Raw genomic sequence first — 17,532 nt, 5'->3', positions numbered from 1 at the left:
TGTGAGTTTCTTTATCTTGCCTTGTTTTTTATGACCTTGACAGTTTTGAAGAATATAGAAGAGGGTTTTCTTTGAAGCTAATATATCATTTATACATGACAGTACTTGGCACGTATTAAAGCTGACTGTCTTTTCCTACAGAACCTGTAGCTTCAAGGTTTCAGTTATTTTATTCTCCTGACTTTGGTCACCAAGGGTCCTTATGAAGATTCACTGGCTATTAATTTTAATTTTTGGTTTATCCCTTTTACTTCCAGCTGGCAACTAGTTAAGCTTATAATAACACAGATCAGAGGTCAGCAAACTACTGCCCACAGTCCAGCTCTGGCCCACCACATGACTTTGTAAATAAAGTTTTATTAGGACACTGCTACACCCATTTGTTTCTGCACGGTCTGTGGCTGCTTTCACTCTCCACTGGCAATGCTGAGTAGCTGCAACAGGGACTGTATGGCCTGCAAACTCTAACCTAGTTACTCTTTGTGCGCCTTTACAGAAAAAGGTTGCTGACCCCTGGTATAGATGAATAAAAGGAACCGTGTTCTTTGGAAATTAATTGGTACAATACTATTAAGGGTACAATACTAATAACTAAACTACAAGCTGAGTTTGAATCCTGTTTACTATTAGGTGACCTCAGATGAAGTGTTTTACCTTTTTGAGCCTCAGTTTCCTCATCTGTAAAATGAGAACACCGTCAGCTACTTCTCAAGCTTAACCAATGTAGGTAAACAACTTCCCACAGTGGTACGCCCCCAATAAGGGGAGACCATTATTATTACTTTTATTAACAGTAGTTCTTAAAATGTTTTAATTCTTATAATTCTGCTTCACATTACCTTTCACATCTCTGTATTTTCATGTTATTTTCTATTTTCATGCACTACTGTTTTCAAGCCCAAACTGCTACCTTTAAGCATTATCCTTCCTTCTGTACTAAAGAATTGCTCAAGTTTTTATTGAATGTGTTATCCCAGAATAAAACTTAATGTCAGAATAGGGACTGAAATATCATTACAGTTGTATCTCAAAGGAAGTGAACATGTTGAAATGATTCAGAATATACTGTTTTAGGATAAACTGGTCTCCAAAATGCTCAGATGCATTGCTATACTTCCTTTTTATTGGAACTTTATAAAAAAAGTTGGCAGTTCATCCATTTGGATCAGAATGGAGACAAGGATGTTGAGAAAGGGTTCTCATGAGATTTGAGGAAACACACACATGTTCCCTCATACAACAAACTGTTTCCAGTGAACATACAGGGAGCCAACAGTGCTTCTCAAACATGAAGGAATAACAAGAAGAAATGTCTCTTTCTAGCTTCTTTCAATTGGTATTTTTTCTATTTTTCCTCATTTACTTTTATAAACATACACCTTCCAGAATGAAGAAATTATAGGTCTAGTGAGTACTGCACACCAAATGATCTGAAAGAGAATGTCCACATAGTTTGTGAGACACGATTCACACAGATTAAACAGATCTAAATTATCTTCAGTAAATGTCACTCTCTGGGCACACTCAACAGTTTTGTCTACGTCTTTGTGTATGTCTGTACTTCTAAAGGAAGTTACTCCTACTCCCATACATAAAAATGCATAACATATGTGCGTACCATCTGTGGTTCCATGCTTCCAACTGTGATGTCACCATTCACGCTGACAATTAGCTCTGCATATATTAGGAGACTAATGTACCGACCAATCTCGCGGTCACTGTCAGTGACAGAGGAAGAAGCTCATAAATAAGTGTTCTTCCTTTGACAGTTGAGCCAAACAGTCTCCTCTGGTTTCTACAGATGTGATTTATTTGCATAATTTCTTTCCTTTAAACATTTTTTAATAGCAAAAGAAAATGCATTCTAAGTGCTTGGGTATGCGTGCCTGGTTAACATTTCCAGTTTCAATACTTCCTGAGAGGAAGTCATTCAAAGTGTGTTATCTAAACAACTCTAATAGGTCTAATCCAGGAAACTATCAGGGTTTTACTGTTCATAATACCATTCAGAATTAATACCCCAAGGTCAAGCAACATTTGAAAACACTGACATAAAATTTTACACACATACACATACTCTCTCTCCCTACCTCTTCTGTTTCTCTCTGTCCCTGGTGACTGGCAACCTGTTCCCTAAGAATAGTTGTTTTAAAGATGAAACGCGTAACAGAGGTTAAAATCTCAACTCCTGAAAAAAAAAATCAGGATTGATCCGATTGATATTTGGTTAAATAGACAATATTTGATTAATATTAGATCATTTCCCCCCAAACTTCGATTTTTGTAACTCTTTCTTTTGGGAAAATGGCAGAAAATGAGAAAGAAAGGGCATGAAGAGTTAAGACAAATGTCAATCCTGAGTGTTTTATTTTTTTAAACAGGAAATAGGGCAAGGATGACAAGTACAACGGCCATGATTTAATTTGTGACGGTGCAGCCGAGGGCTTGCCAACTGGTAGTTTTTCAGAGGTCTTGAAACCTCAGATGACGAAAAGAGCACTGGGGCTGTCTTCAAACACTGAAATAATTAGCCTCACCATTGTATCCAATTTTATCATTCTGAATGACTCTTGAAAATAAATGACATCTGACTCATGGTAAGGAAAAGATGAATTTTTTAAAAACTGGAAAATACAAATAAAAACTGGCTACTTCTAAATTCATTCACTCTTCATTTTTAAAATTCATTCTTATATCTGACAAAATTCAGGTTGCGTACTAATCGGTAATTTCTGATCTCTCTGAAATGTAACCAAGAACAAGGTAGTGAACTAAAGGCCTCTGAGCACCAAAAAGATGTGATATTAGGGCTTATGGAAAAGGCTTTAAGGACCTTAAGGGTACTTACTCCCATCTAACTAAAACTCTATCCAGCTTGGTTACCAGTTTCCAGCCCACAGCGGAATAGAAGTGGAAATCAACACTGGAAATACGGACTGTTAAAGCAGGTATTCTAACAAACATAAGAGGCAACAAACAAACAATTTAAATGAGACCATAGAGCACATAATTCTCAGGGTTGTAGGGTCTCCGCATATAAAGGTAAAAGTCATACACATCAGGAGATGAGGATAAGTTTAAATTTTGTTCCAGTACTTCTCTTTCGGATGATAGAAAGTACAATACATTTTAAGAAACTGAAAAGAAAATTACAGTCATTTTGGACAGGATTTTTGTTAAAATTCACAGCTACCCCAAAAGCTGGCTACCTAGAACTACTCATGCTCTAAAGACTCCACAGAGGTAGAAAATGCCAGAGCAAATGATCCTTATCCATTGTGAAGAATCAGAGGAATAAAACACCTGTCTGACATCATTATAAACTTACAGCATGAGGATTCCTTTTCTGAATGGTCAAGACAGAAACCAGGAATGGTATTTTTCTTTTTTTTTTTTTTCTCGGTACGCGGGCCTCTCACCGTTGTGGCCTCTCCTGTTGAGGAGCACAGGCTCCGGACACGCAGGCCCAGCGGCCACGGCTCACGGGCCCAGCCGCTCCACGGCATGTGGGATCCTCCCGGACCAGGGCACGAACCCACGTCCCCTGCATCCGCAGGCGGACTCTCAACCACTGCGCCACCAGGGAAGCCCCAGGAATGATGTGACCACCGCGACTCAACTATACTCTTAGTATAAGAATAAAACAAAACAACCAAAGAACTCAGTCCCACTATTTTGTATTACTCTACAGGACGAATACAGGATGGCCCATGCACACAGAATAAAGTCTAGTCGTACGCTGTTTTTGCCTTTTAAAAGACAGACGTGATCAGAAAGATGGCAGAGAGTAAAATAATTATGACAAGAGTTAGAATCAAGAGCAGCCCAAATGCTTTCCATTAATGTATCTCCAAGGCCTTGTCTGTAGTGTGTTCTGTTAAAATGAGTCAAGGAAGTAACATGACATATGTTTAATTTGTTAACTATCTTAGGTATGGAAACAAAGTACAGTCTAACTGGCTGGCAGAGGGGGAAGATATTTATTTCTTCAGCACTTTTTCAGATGGCAGCTTTAAAAAGGGGAATGAATATATTAAGATAAAAGGCACACAGATTGCCTCAAATCTACGGCTTGGGGGAAAAGCTGGCTGATTCTCAGTAAGTTAGAAGCCTTGGAAAAAATCCAAAGTTCAGCATCAAGTTGCAGGAAACATATTAAACTTTAGAACTCTTGCTTATTTATTCAATGATGCATTTTGGCTACTTCCTTGTGTCTTTACCACTGCTTCAAGCGACAATGCAAGAACCCATCTTGTTTCTCTGTGAATACTGGTTAATACTTTAAAACAATTCTGGGTTAATATGTTACAGTAGCATTTTTGAAGGGGCTCATTTTGACATGTGCTATCTAATTAGAAACTGTACCACTGCTGATAGAAAACATCAAGTTAACTTGTAGGATTTTATTTCTGAAATATTGGCAACATACTCTGGAATGATGTAAGATCTAAAAATCGGCACATATAACATTCAGAAAGTTGCCAAATCCTGTGTGTCAGACCATAAGCAGTTCAGAAATATGAAAGACGAAAGGATCTGGCTAGGCAATAATTATTGAATATGTTTATTTAGATTTTTAAAAAAAGAAAATGAATTTACCGTGCAAGCTATAGTGTCAATGTGAAAGGATTTTCTGATCATAATCACGGGCCTTATCTCAAATCCACAGACAGAATATGAGGGAGTAGAAGGATGACTGGATTGAATTAGGGGATCTGGCTTTGCAGCTAAGTTGTTTTGTGGTTTTGTATGTATCAATGAAGTTGGCTGACATCTGTTTCTTAGTTTCCCTATTTATTAAAAGAAGGAGTAGGACAAAGCAATGTGTAAGGGCCTTTCTAGGTCTAACATCTGATGATTATCAAAACTCAGAGTCTATAAATTTCCTAGTCCTGCTGGATTATTTATAACAGTTTGTCACTTTATTCTTGGTCACGTTTTTCAGTATTGAGAAGCTCAGCTATCACTCAAGTTCTCTGAATCTTACACGATTTTTTTTCCCTATTAAAAGAAGTTGATCCTGAGATCCTTTGCGCTCCACTCCAGCAGCTCTGCCGTGAGGCACTGCCACCCCTGCCAGCGCCAAGCCCAGTTAGCAGGAGCTGATTCGCAGGTGACAGGACTGTCAGCTGAGCTCTGACCCAGCCACAGGGTAACGGTTCTTACGAGGTCTGTGTGGGCTGAAGCGGCGACTACATTCCACATTTGGCCCAAATCTCACAGTTCCTGAGTGGGGCGCTTTCCCCAGCTGAGACAATGCAAACTTGTTATTCTGCTTCCGGGGAAATCTATGCTGGAACAGCTGAAAGCTTGGACCTCACTAACTGGAACGAAAATAGCAACGTTATAGCATCCAGATTAGTGCATTTGGGCTCCCTAGGACTGGGGAGCCGTCATTTTAATGTAGAAAGCTTGTGCCTGAGGGCACTGAAAGCAGGAAGCCTCCTCCCCACTTTACGAGAGCTGCAAGCTACCGAGTGCCAAATCCAAGGCTGCCCTTTCTTCCCGCTCTCTCTGCAAATGTCACAGGAAAGACAGACTTACATCAGGCTTAATTTGTTAGTCATTAGTTTGATGGCAGAAAATACACGTGTGGGAACATTTCTCATTATTACTGGGCTGGGTTTGAGAGGCTGGAAGACATGTAAAATAATTCACTAGGTACTGGCATAATAAGTCTCCAAAAAAGTATCTGAGGTGAAAGGGTATTCTGAAACAACAACACATAAATACTCTGTTCTAATATTCAGTCACAGAGTATAAAGTACTAAATAAAGAGTAAGTGAAATCATCTGTGCTGGGAAATTTTTTTAAAATGTGAAACTTCATTTAGTTGGATTTTATGTTTTGAATCAGGGGTTGGCAAACCTCTTCTTACAGGGCCAGGGAGTAATAATTTCAGGCTTGTGGGCCATATGGTCTCTTTTGCAACTACCAGACTGTGCCGTTGTTGTATCATGAAAGCAGCCACAGACAACACTAAGTGTAGGGGGATGGCTGTGTTCCAATAAAACTTTATTTGCAAGACAGGTGCCTTCCCCCAAGATTGCAGTTAGCCAGCCCCTACATGAGACACTTGCAAAGCACATGAATGCATTGCTTCATTTAACTCTCATGACAAATCTATGATTTGTACATTTTGGAGGTGAAGACACCTGGGGTCATGTGACCTGCCCAAGGTCACAGTCAATGCCTGGAGCTGGTGTCTGACCTCAACTCTGAATCCAGAGCCTGAGCTACGATACACAGTCTGACATGCTCTTTAGATAACGGGCAACTTGTTTAAAGAAAGAAGTCGGGCTGAAAAACTGTTGGTGTAGCTATTTTTCTTATTAAAGGGTAGAGGACTGAGCCTTCGGTTGGAATGACCAATTCAGAACTAAGACATCTTCTGACTTTGAAAGTAAACATGAGAACAGAGACAGCTGATGAAAAAACTAAAAGAGGTAATTGAGAAAATGCCTATTACAGTTAAAAACAAATAGGTAGGAAAGCAGGTAAACAAAATTCTTACCATGGAAACCAAAAACTGGATGTTATTAACAGAGGGAAAAAGTGGTGAATGAGGCAGGTGACTGCTGTAAAAACGTCGAATGCCATCAGCTTAGGAGGGATTGGAGGAAATGGACAAAATGATCAGCAAGAGGTTACCTGCCCACATATTCTTTCATTTTCTTGACCTTCTCGTCTCCCATTTTCTGTTCCTCCCACCTCAGTTGCCTATTTAGATTTGAAAAACAGCTACTCCTATCATTTCCTATATTACTGCCTCAAGTTTAATTTCAAGGACTTGACGCTCTACCACTCTCCTATTTTGCACATCACTTCCTTAAACAAATCCACATCAAAAGTTCCTTAACCCTGTCAGGATCTCCAATTTTCATTGGGGTTACACGTCTTGTATTCATGGCTCATTGCTACCTGCCACTCCAGGGCACTTCATCTGTGCCTTTGCTCATCTCTGTTACGCTGCCTGGTAGAACCCAACTCTGACTATATACCCAACTCTCCAGCTGAAGACGGCTGGAAGAAAAAAGGGTTAGTGCCGAGTAATCTCACTTGAAATTTACTTTGACAAAACCGTGGGACCACCCTACTATACCTCCCTGGTTAACTGTTTTCTGGGTCTCTGAGCTGATTATTATTTCCTTCCTCTCAAAGCTTCTAAAGGCTAAATTTAATGGTTAGTTCCCAGTGCTTATCTAACTCAATCACTAAGCATTTGACACAATTGCCCATTCTTCTTTGAAACGCTATTGTCATTTGGCTGCAGGGATACCACATGCTCTGCCGTCTTTCTATCTGCTACTCCTTTCTGCCTCCTCTAGACCCCAGTGCTGGAATGCTCCAGGGCTCAGTCCTCAGATCTCCTGTCTTAATCTAGACTCTAGGTTAGGGTTTCTCAACCTTGGCACTCTGGATGTTTTTGCTGGATAATGCTTTGTTGGGGGGCTGTCCTGGGCACTGTAGGATGTTTATCAGCATCTCTGTCCTCTGTTCACTAGACACCAGTAGCACCCACCCCTTCCCCAAGCTGTGACAATCAAAATTGTATCCAAACATTGTCAAATGTCCCTGGGGGGTGGGGAGAAGCACCCTTGGTTGAGATGTAGGTGAACTCAGCTAGCCTCATGACTTCAAATGCCACCTAGGAGCTGATAAGCCCCAAATATATATTACACCCCAAGCCAGACCCTGCCCCAAGCTCCGGACTTGTATATCCAAATGTCTTCTCCATTGCTTTATTTGGAGGTAGTGTTTTTATTTGCTTATTTATTCCCTGCCTCCCCAATAGAATGTAATCTCCAAGCAGGCAAGGATTTACTTATTCAATATTTACCCCCAGTGCCTAGGACAGGGTGGGCCATGTAGTAGGGGCTCAAAATATATTTGCTGCTTAAAGAATTAAACGTTTAACATATATTAACTCATTTCACACAGTTAATCAATGATGGGACAATTGGGCAGATCATTTTTAAACACATCAAGTCATCTTTTAAAGACATATTTTCTTTAAGATAAAAGGAATACATTATTTTGAAATAAATATGTAAATAGTACTAATACTATCTGTTAAATTTTAGATAAAAGTTTGCTATAGTCTTGAAAATAACAAAACTAGTTCTTATTCTTTCAATACTTTTGTTTTACTCTGTATTCTTATCATGCTTCATTTCAATTTGCACTTGTAACTATATATGAATATATGTGCATAAATATATATTTCTTTATTTCAAATAATAATTGTGCCTTTTGACGATCATGACGCCAGTTAGCTGTCAATTCTTAACTGTTAGTCATTTCTATAGTTGTTTAGCCTCTTGGTCTAATTTACACTGTATCTGAAGCAGAGAGAAGAGGCTGAATTTTCCAAGGAGGTTTGAATTCTCCTATCTTGTAAAAAATTGCTTGCTGGATAATAGCTATATTTATATAATATTTCATATTACATTATATTTAATAATGTTTGTAATAGCTATAGTTATGAATAGGTTGTACTGTTTTTCATTTTTTCTCTCCCTCTCCAGGAGAAGTAATAACCAAGCATAGCACTTCCTTGCCCCCAATTAGGTCTCACATTAAGCTCTACATATATGTTCGTGTACATTATAATCAATTTTTAAAGAAGACCATGGCATCCAACATTTTCCTTTAAAATCCAGGCAGTATCCAGGCATCCTTCCCCCAAATCTCCTCGGTTTATTTATTTACGTGGGTGTTTACTCACTAAGCACACAGACTTTTGTGTATATCTCTGTAAATTTCTTGAGGTTCCTTTATCGCGTCTTCTTGGAATAGCATTGAGAGACGACTTAAGTGATGACCTCTTACAACTTTATGAGAGATAGACTAGAGGTATTAAATATTTATGTATGCATAGCACAGAACTCAACCCAAATCCAACCAGCTCTACGGATGCTATAAGCTTCTACCCCATACACTTATCTGTAATATCCACAATTACACTGACATATTTTAAAAAGTGTTCAGATTGAAAGGATTTTCTGTTCGGCCTCATTTCAGTGGGGAGTCCAACTGACTTTTTTTTTTTTGCTTTTTAAAAAAATTGTGGTAAAATATACATAACATGAAATTTACCATCTTAACCGTTTTTAAGTACACAGGTCAGTAGTGGTAAGTACATTCACACTGTTGTGCTAGACTTTTAAATGATATCTCTATTATATACATTTGAATCAATATAGCCAATCATGGTATTCTGTGGGGAAAAAAACCCCTATCAAAATGTATTAGTTTCAGTATTATTTTTTCATTCATTGCTGGTTCAATACAAATTCACAAACAGCTCTTAGAGGCATCTTTTAAAAACCTTTCATGTAAACAATATGCCACCAAAGACTGAATATTAGATTTTAATACTTGAGGACATTTAAAAAAATCATAAAAAAATTTTATGCTAGATTCCTCATCATTTATCAGCAAACGAAATGTATCAGAAGAGAGTTTTGCAGTATTAACTTTGCTTTCTAAACAAAATTTTTTTCATTTAGTTAATTCTAAATGTAAGTTTTAAGGAGAGATTTAAATCAAATCAAGACACTAATGAAATAGGATTTGATTAACTTCTGGCCAATGAATCTTGGAAAGTTTAAAAATGAACACTTTCTCACAAATCTTCAATGTAAACCAACAGAAGCTGTCTTAAGGACTCACAGCCCGGGCCACTGAAGGAGTTAAAAATTGTAAATATTCTGAACATAAGCATAATTTGGTGAGTAAAGAACTTTACTAAATACAACATCATTTTAATAATAAAACTAAAGGAAGCAGATTATGGCAGCTGTGTTTTAGAACTGGGGGAAAGAATGACTTAGCTAATTCAATGGGCCACTTCTCCACTAAGGAAGCTGTCTTGGGCATCTCCCTGCTTCCTGGGAGTGTGGGTGGAGTGACCCACCTGTAAAGACACTTGCGTTCTTGGGCCAAGATACCATGTAGTCTGTTTTTCACATAGAGTAGATTTCCAAGAATCCGGCATCTGCTCCCTAAATCTTGAAATATTCAGAGAACAGTGACTCAGTTGGACTTCCTGCTGAAATGAGGTTAAACAGAAAATCCTTTCAATGTGAACACTTTCTCAAATGAGTCAGTGTAATCGTGGACGTGGCTGAAGAAAGTGCAGTGGGTTTGCAGGCTGAAACAAGGCTGGACCTGGTTGGTGGCATCGCTTCTCTGGTTAGTCCCTCTTCTAACCAGACTCTCGTCAAGGAGCTTGCTCACTGTGTAGGAGGGGACAGAACTGTCCCTTTAAGAATGCAAAACCAACACAGCACAGTAAACAGTATTCAGCTTTCCTCTGACAAACAAGGATCAATAAGTACCTATTGGGCAACATTCGATACATCAATTTTCCCTCCTTTGTAGACTGATATAGACAGAATGAATACATGCTGATGTCAGGGCATGCTCTGGAAGTCCCTCTTTCTCTCAATAAGTGTTTGGTATTAGATTCACCATATGCCTTTTGCTTGCTCTTCCAAGTGGAGCATCTAGCCTCACAGAAGATACGGCCAAAAAATGGTTACATCTTAGGGAATAAAGTCCAAATGTTAAAAAAGGAAAATAACCTTTGATCTGCCTTAGCAGTTATTCTAGCCAAAGATAATGCTAACTAAGTGTAGTAACCTTTGGGGTGGGGGTCAGCTCAGCTACAGCACAGTTCTTATAAGACCAGTTTTGGCCATTGACACCAACTCATTAGGAAGACGGAACCTCCTAAGAGGCACAGATGAGCACTTACTGTGTACACAACAACCTGAAAGCTAAATTATCTTAGTGAGGATAAATCTTTGGTTCTTTCAGAACTACCTTCACGTTGAATGTTATTTCCTCCATGACGTACACGCGTTCAGGAAATGCTTTAGCCACCTCCTCCACACTGTTGAAATATTGCACTGGCTCCTTTATATCTCGGTCTTGTTCCAGCAGCTTGAATTGCCCTGAAATACGTGATAAACGGAAGAGATATGAGATGTTTACGCTGGACAGCTGTCACCGTGGCGACAGCATCCCCCTTCCTTACTCCCACTCTTCTCTGTCAAAGGCTTTCTGAGCATTATCATTTAAAAAAAGAAAAAGTTACCGTGGCAAAAGGTTTTCTTGAACTAGGATATTTATTTAAAAATCAGCTTAAAAATGAAAGCGAACATATTTTTTCTTTTTTTGCTACTTTCAGAGTTTATTACCAGAGGATCAATAACAAATCTGATAGATGCTTACTTGTAATGTAAACTCGACATTGAAAACTTAACGTGTTATATACATGGTTGCTCATGTTGTTTGTAACCGTAAGTCACATTGTCATTTAGTTGTAATAATGTCCCCCCCCCATACATTATATTCTAAAACCAAGGCTGAGAGGCCTGGGGGAACTGATTTTTTAAAAAATGTGCAATGGAATAAAATAATACGTGGACCCTTAGCTTTCACAGATATCCTTGGTTTCAACAATACGCAGGCGATGCTGAGGGCTCAGGAGCTGCTATAATTTGCAATTCTATAGCTTGGCTGCGGCACACGCGTGGGGCTTGAGACCAAGGGGCCTGGGGCGGGCGCTGGGAGGAGCCCCCTTGCAGTGAGTGAGCCACTCGGCATCTGGAGCAGCACGTAGCTTCCATCTTTCCTTTTCACTACCATGTGAAATTCATGAGAGTAGGATATACTATGAAAGTATCCATAATTTGGGGGATTTCTGAAGAACTCTGAACATATTCCTAAAAATGTCAAGGCTCTATTATGCTGCTTGGACGTTTTTGGTATTTGTGATACTGCTGCCACATTCTGGAGGAGCTGCTTTCGGTTTAGAATAAAAGACCATATACGGTCAAGTCCATGACGCCATGTTTCTTAGTGGTCATTTTCTGAACACTGTTTACAATATAACACTTGAGAAACTTGAAAAGGAATGAAAAGCTATTATGAGGCAGATCTCTCTGCATGCGTCCACGGGGCATCAGGCAGAAACAGGGAAACTTTCATACTTTCAACACATTTTCTTTAACGCATCTACTAGGTGGAGGCATTATTCTAGATGCTGGAGATAAATCAATCAAGAGACCAGATAAAAATCTCTGTCCTTTTGAAGCTTACACTGAAGTGGGAGACAGAGGATAAATACAATCAGTCAGCAGAAGATATGCCAGAAGGTGAGAAGTACCATTAAAAATAGGGTGAGGGGGTTGGAGAGCGCAGGGTGGCCAGAGTAGGCGTGGCTGAGACAGTGACTTTGATGTAGCTGGGCAGTGAGTTCTTAGAGCTCTAAGCACACGCAACAGTCTACACAGAAACCCTCAGGCGGATGGGTTGGTGCGTCTTTGGCATGCTGTGGCTGGAGTGGGGTGAGTAGAAGCTAAGAAGGAAGAGAAAGAAAGTCAGAGAAATAACAGGTGGTTTAGGTTGTCCACAGCTTTGCAGAACTGTGGTTCTTCATCTGAGTGCGATGGGGAGCCACCTGGGGGGGTCTAAGTGCAGAAGAGGCGATTTAACCAACGTTACAGAAGAATCACTCTAGTTGCCGTGTTGAGGACACGCTGTAAAGGTGCCAGGCGTAGAAGCCCAGACACCAGTTAGGAGGGCCCTGCAATCATCCAGGTATGAGACGGCCAGGGTTTGGAAGCAGTGAGGAATGTGGCCTGAGCGGCTAAGGAACAGAGCTGCCACTAACTGAGATGGGCAGGTCTGGAGGGGTAAGATGAGGAGGTAAGATCAGGAATTCAGTCTGGACAGGTTACGTCTATTAGACATAGAAACAGAGATATCCCGAAAGCTCTTAGATGGATACATAAGTGTGGATGTCAGGAGAAAGGTCTGGCTGGAAATAGTAACTCTGGGCGCCACTGGAACATGGATGATATTTAAAGCCATGACATTTTTTTTTTTTTTTTTGAGGTACGCGGGCCTCTCACTGCTGTGGCCTCTCCCATTGTGGAGCACAGGCTCCGGACGCACAGGCTCAGTGGCCATGGCTCACGGGCCCAGCCGCTCCGTGGCATGTGGGATCTTGCCGGACTGGGGCACGAACCCGCGTCCCCTGCATCGGCAGGCGGACTCTCAACCACTGCGCCACCAGGGAAGCCCAAAGCCATGACACTTTAATGATGACAACCACGGTCTCAAGTGTAGACTGAGAAGAGGTCCAAGGTTTGAGTTCTGGGAGACTAAGGAATGGCCAGGAAAATAAGAGAAAAATCCAGAAGTGCTACATTCTAGAAGCCAGGTGATTCGAGTGCCTCAAGGAGAAGAAGCGGGAGTGACGTCAAATGCTGTGTACAGGACTGTGAAACGGGACTGAGAACTGTTGGATTTAGCAGCTTGTGTTTAACTGGGGATTTTGATACGAGCAGTGGAATAGCTGGGCCAAAGCTTGATTGAACCTGAGAGCCTGAGAAAGGAGAGCTGGGAATAACAAGAATGGACAGCAGGTGATGTTTTGGGGAGTTCTGTGATGAGGGGACAAGAGACACTGAGTAGTAGCTAAAGGGAGGAAGTGGGATGGGGCCCAGAGAGTGTTTTTGTTTCCTCAATACGATGGGAGAAGTGCCAGCATGTTTGATGCTGATGGGAATGACGCACAGATGATGAGCAAGATTGCTGGAGCACATCCTTGAGGACATGGGGGGACATCAGAGTGGAGGAGCTGGCCTTCAACAGGAGTCCATCTGTGGCAGGTTCAGTGGGACCTGGGGGAAGCTCCCTCTTATTGCTTCAATATTTCCAGCAAAAGTGGGAAGGAAGGCATCAGTTGAGAATAAAGTTGAGAAAGGAGGTGTTGGAGGTTAAGGAAAGAGGAGAAGATTGTAAAAAGTCCAGTGAGGGCTTCCCTGGTGGCGCAGTGGTTGACAGTCCGCCTGCCGATGCAGGGGACGCGGGTTCGTGCCCCAGTCCAGGAAGATCCCACATGCCGCAGAGCGGCTGGGCCCGTGAGCCATGGCTGCTGAGCCTGTGCATCCGGAGCCTGGGCTCCGCAACCAGAGAGGCCACAGCAGTGAGAGGTCCACGTACCGCAAAAAAAAAAAATCCAGTGAGAATGAATACCATAATATGTCTGGTGGGCAGCCCTAAGTTCCCACTTGAGGTTAATGGTCAGCATCTGAAAATGAAACCAAACATTCTAGTTGTGTGTGTTCCTCTAGCCAATGTATGACGCCCGGGGGCTGGCGTGAAGCAGGTAGAGATTTGGATTCAGCCAATTGCCAAGTGAGTATGAGACGTGAAAGAGGGACAAAGCAGGCAGGATGTATGCAAGGGAGTTCACGGAGCTTGAGCTGGACCCAACATCTTGGGAGGGAGGGAAGAGGATGAAAATAATCATGGGATCAACGGATGGCAGGTTCCGACGGACTTGATTTCCGTGCCCTGGAGGAGTGAGCTCGAGAACCAGGCAGAGGAGAGAGGTCAGAGAGTGGTATGTATGCGACTGAGATCACGGAGGGATGGAGTTGTTGGCGATGCTGTGGTCGAGGGGGCGACCATGGGAGGCAAGCATTGTGGTGGTGAGAAGCTAAAGGAACTGAGAAGCCAGGGGTATCAAATGAATCTTACAGGTAAGCACTGAAATCTCCAAGGGTGAGGAGAGAAGCACTGCTGGGGAGAACGGCAGTGAGCCAGGAGTGAGAACCATGGAGAAATGAGGGAGGAATCCTAGGCTTGGTAGAGAATGTACCAACAATGGGGGAGCAGGGGATGCTGTCTGATGACAAGAGATTTACAGCTGAGTTTTTAGGGAGCAGTGAAGGTCAGGGTAGCAATGAAGACCATAGAGACACTTATATCCCCTCAACTCTGGGGCAAAAAAAAAAAAAATAGAGCTACCACCTGAGAGGCCTTCAAGGAAGCAGTGTTTTCAGGGCATATGCAGATTTGGGTTTTAACAAAATGAAAGTAATTTCAGAGGAGGGTTTAAGGATGTAGGGCTTTTGCTAGCGATGAACCTCGATGGAGGCATTTTCAAGAGTTAAAGGATAGGTGATGAGGACAAAATAGAGGATGCACCTAGACATAACAGCTCATGTACCTTTTAGAAAATGTAGAGGGATGAATAACACATTTGAAAATACAAAATACGCTGGATTGTACCTTTTTCATAAAAAAAACAATTTTTAAAAAATCAAAAAGATTATGGTAATCTCAATACTACTTATTTAAACAAATTCTGCCAAATTAAACTTTTCATTTGTCATTATTCTACTTAGTCTATGTACAAATTTTTAACAACTGGCTTATCTACAGTTTTATACTGTTTCTTTCTGTATTTTCCTACATTTTCCCACGTGATGACACTTACAATACTTGCACAGCACTTAATAATGGATTTAACTATTTTTCTATTCTTACATGGTCAGTCTGAGTTTGGCACGTGCCTAATGTAAGTGGGAACTCTGTCATGTACACGTTTTATGATGCTGGCAAATTACTAATCCGTCTGAGCCTTGCTTCCTTGCCTGTAAAGTGGGGACACTTCATAGGGCTGCTGTGGGGATTAAGTGAGATGATGCAAAGTACTCAGCACAAGTAGCCACTCAGCAACTCTGGGCTCCCTTCCCTCTTCTGCAAAGAGATTTTCTTTTGTCTTCTGGCTCACATTTTAGGGATAAATTTTCTAGTGTGAGGTTATTAAATCAAAGAATAATACACAATTCCTTATGTTTACCATGCACAGCTGTATTTTTTTCCAAAATACCAAAACCAATTTATATTTCTATGAATAGGCTACATGCCTCCTAGTTGGGGCACAATCTTGCCAGCACTGAGTATTTTTTGAATTAGACAATTCAATGCATATTGAAAAGCATCTCCTTCCTGTATTAATCTGCATCTCTTTGAAGATCAGTGAAGCTAAACATTTGAATTTTTCTTGTACAAACGACTGTACAAATATATAATAAATATATTTGATACAGTCTACATTTCTTTTCACTTCTAGAGACATCTAAGGGCCTGTTGGATATTTATACTTGGAAGTCCCATTAGCACCAAATTCAACATGTCTAAAGTCAATAGGTACTTAATAACTGTGTAATAAATATAGTCCTGGAATTAGCAAACAATGAAGCAATGCATAAATAACTGCAGGTTTTCAAAGTTATAAATAAAAGGTGAACTACATTACTATACACAAGGTTTGTTTCTGAACTACAGATGAATGTTTTCACTCAACAGAGAAAGAAAGCAATGGTGTACTTAAAAATCATTCAAATCTGAATAAGGTACAGAACCTCAAGACATATTTTTCAGGGACCAATCCAACCAAAGAACAGATTAGATAAGCAACTGGAACTATCTTCCAGGATGAAACAGTCTTTTAGCACCAGGATGTAATACACAAGGGGAAAAAAGTAGTCACCAGTGAGTAAGAGTTCAAATTTATGGGTCCATTTGGTGGGAATACCCAGAATCATCTGACAGAGACATCAGATATTTGCCAACACTTCCAATTATCTGCAACTGTAATTTATATTGTCTAATTTGTTAGCAGAATAACAAAATAAATTGTAGATTTGGAAGCCAAGTCGAGCTACCATCACTAAACCAAGTATAGTTTATGAAAGTCTACAAATTATCTTTCCACGAGCATGAAATAGTTTAACTTATTTTAAAATGTTGATCAATATTTTAGAAAAGCTTTCCGAAGGCAGGAGGATCTGTATGCAGGCCAAGTGGTCTGTAGATGTACAATCTCTGAGCTAACAGATTACCCGAAAGCTACATGCCTATACTAAATTCCATTCTGTCCCTTCAGAAAGACATTCACAAGTCAAGGATGTGTCACCAAATCCTAACACTTTCACATCAGATGAGACATCACCCTACAGATAGTGCTGCCTCACAGAAATACAACGCAAGCCACACATGCAATTATGTGTTTTATGATGGCCACATTAAAAAAGTAAAAAGAGGTGAAATTTATTTTAATAATATGGTTCTAGCTAAACCAATACATCTAAATTCAATATAAGAATCATTAATTAAATTTTTTCCACATTAAGTCTTTTAAATCCCATGTAGGTTTTACACTTGCGGCACACCTCTGTTCACACTACCCTCATTACAAGCGCTCAAAAGCCCATGTGGCTAGTGGTTGCTGTATCCATGTGGGTAGAGAACGTCTCTGCCTTCTCTTAAAACTGCAGATACTGTTCACATCCGTAAAAAAGATCATGTGATGGAATACCTCCTGATAAAATAGGATGTTTCATCTCATGAAATAACAGCTTCAGAACGCTTATATTTTCTTTTCCTTGCTCTGTCTGTCGTGATCGCTGATATTCTGGTTCAAAGAACAGAGCCTGGGTTTCTTGATATAAAGCACCTCTATCCCCTTAACACCGTTTTTCTTCTCTTTCAACTTGGGTGCTCGTTCTTCAAGCATTCTTTAGTTATTTTTCTCTTGTGTCTGAGATCTCTTACTGTTAGCAGCCTCAAATACATTCTGGCATATGAACCAAATGAATAATCCTATCTGGTGTGTCTGTGATGTCAATAGTAAAGCTGTATAAATTCTAACCTTCTAGT

At 40.5% G+C, this 17,532-nt stretch overlaps 1 protein-coding gene across 3 annotated transcripts in view; it reads right to left on the bottom strand.

Annotated features, from left to right (window-relative positions):
- Positions 1-17,532, bottom strand: part of GAREM1 (GRB2 associated regulator of MAPK1 subtype 1) — a 209,143-nt gene that overhangs the window by 46,753 nt on the left and 144,858 nt on the right. For 2 of the 3 annotated variants that reach the window (XM_079943353.1, XM_079943354.1), the window contains one exon: positions 10,831-10,961. In XM_079943353.1, coding sequence (XP_079799479.1) covers positions 10,831-10,961 — 131 coding nt within the window. Of the gene's footprint in view, positions 1-2,090; positions 2,599-10,830; positions 10,962-17,532 lie in introns of those variants that run through there. The other variant, XM_079943355.1, reaches the window with a different exon arrangement.

Source organism: Stenella coeruleoalba, assembly GCF_951394435.1.
Source record: "Stenella coeruleoalba genome assembly, chromosome: 14".
In the NCBI taxonomy this organism is placed as follows: Eukaryota; Metazoa; Chordata; class Mammalia; order Artiodactyla; family Delphinidae; genus Stenella; species Stenella coeruleoalba.
This window is presented reverse-complemented; position numbering and strand designations above follow the sequence as displayed.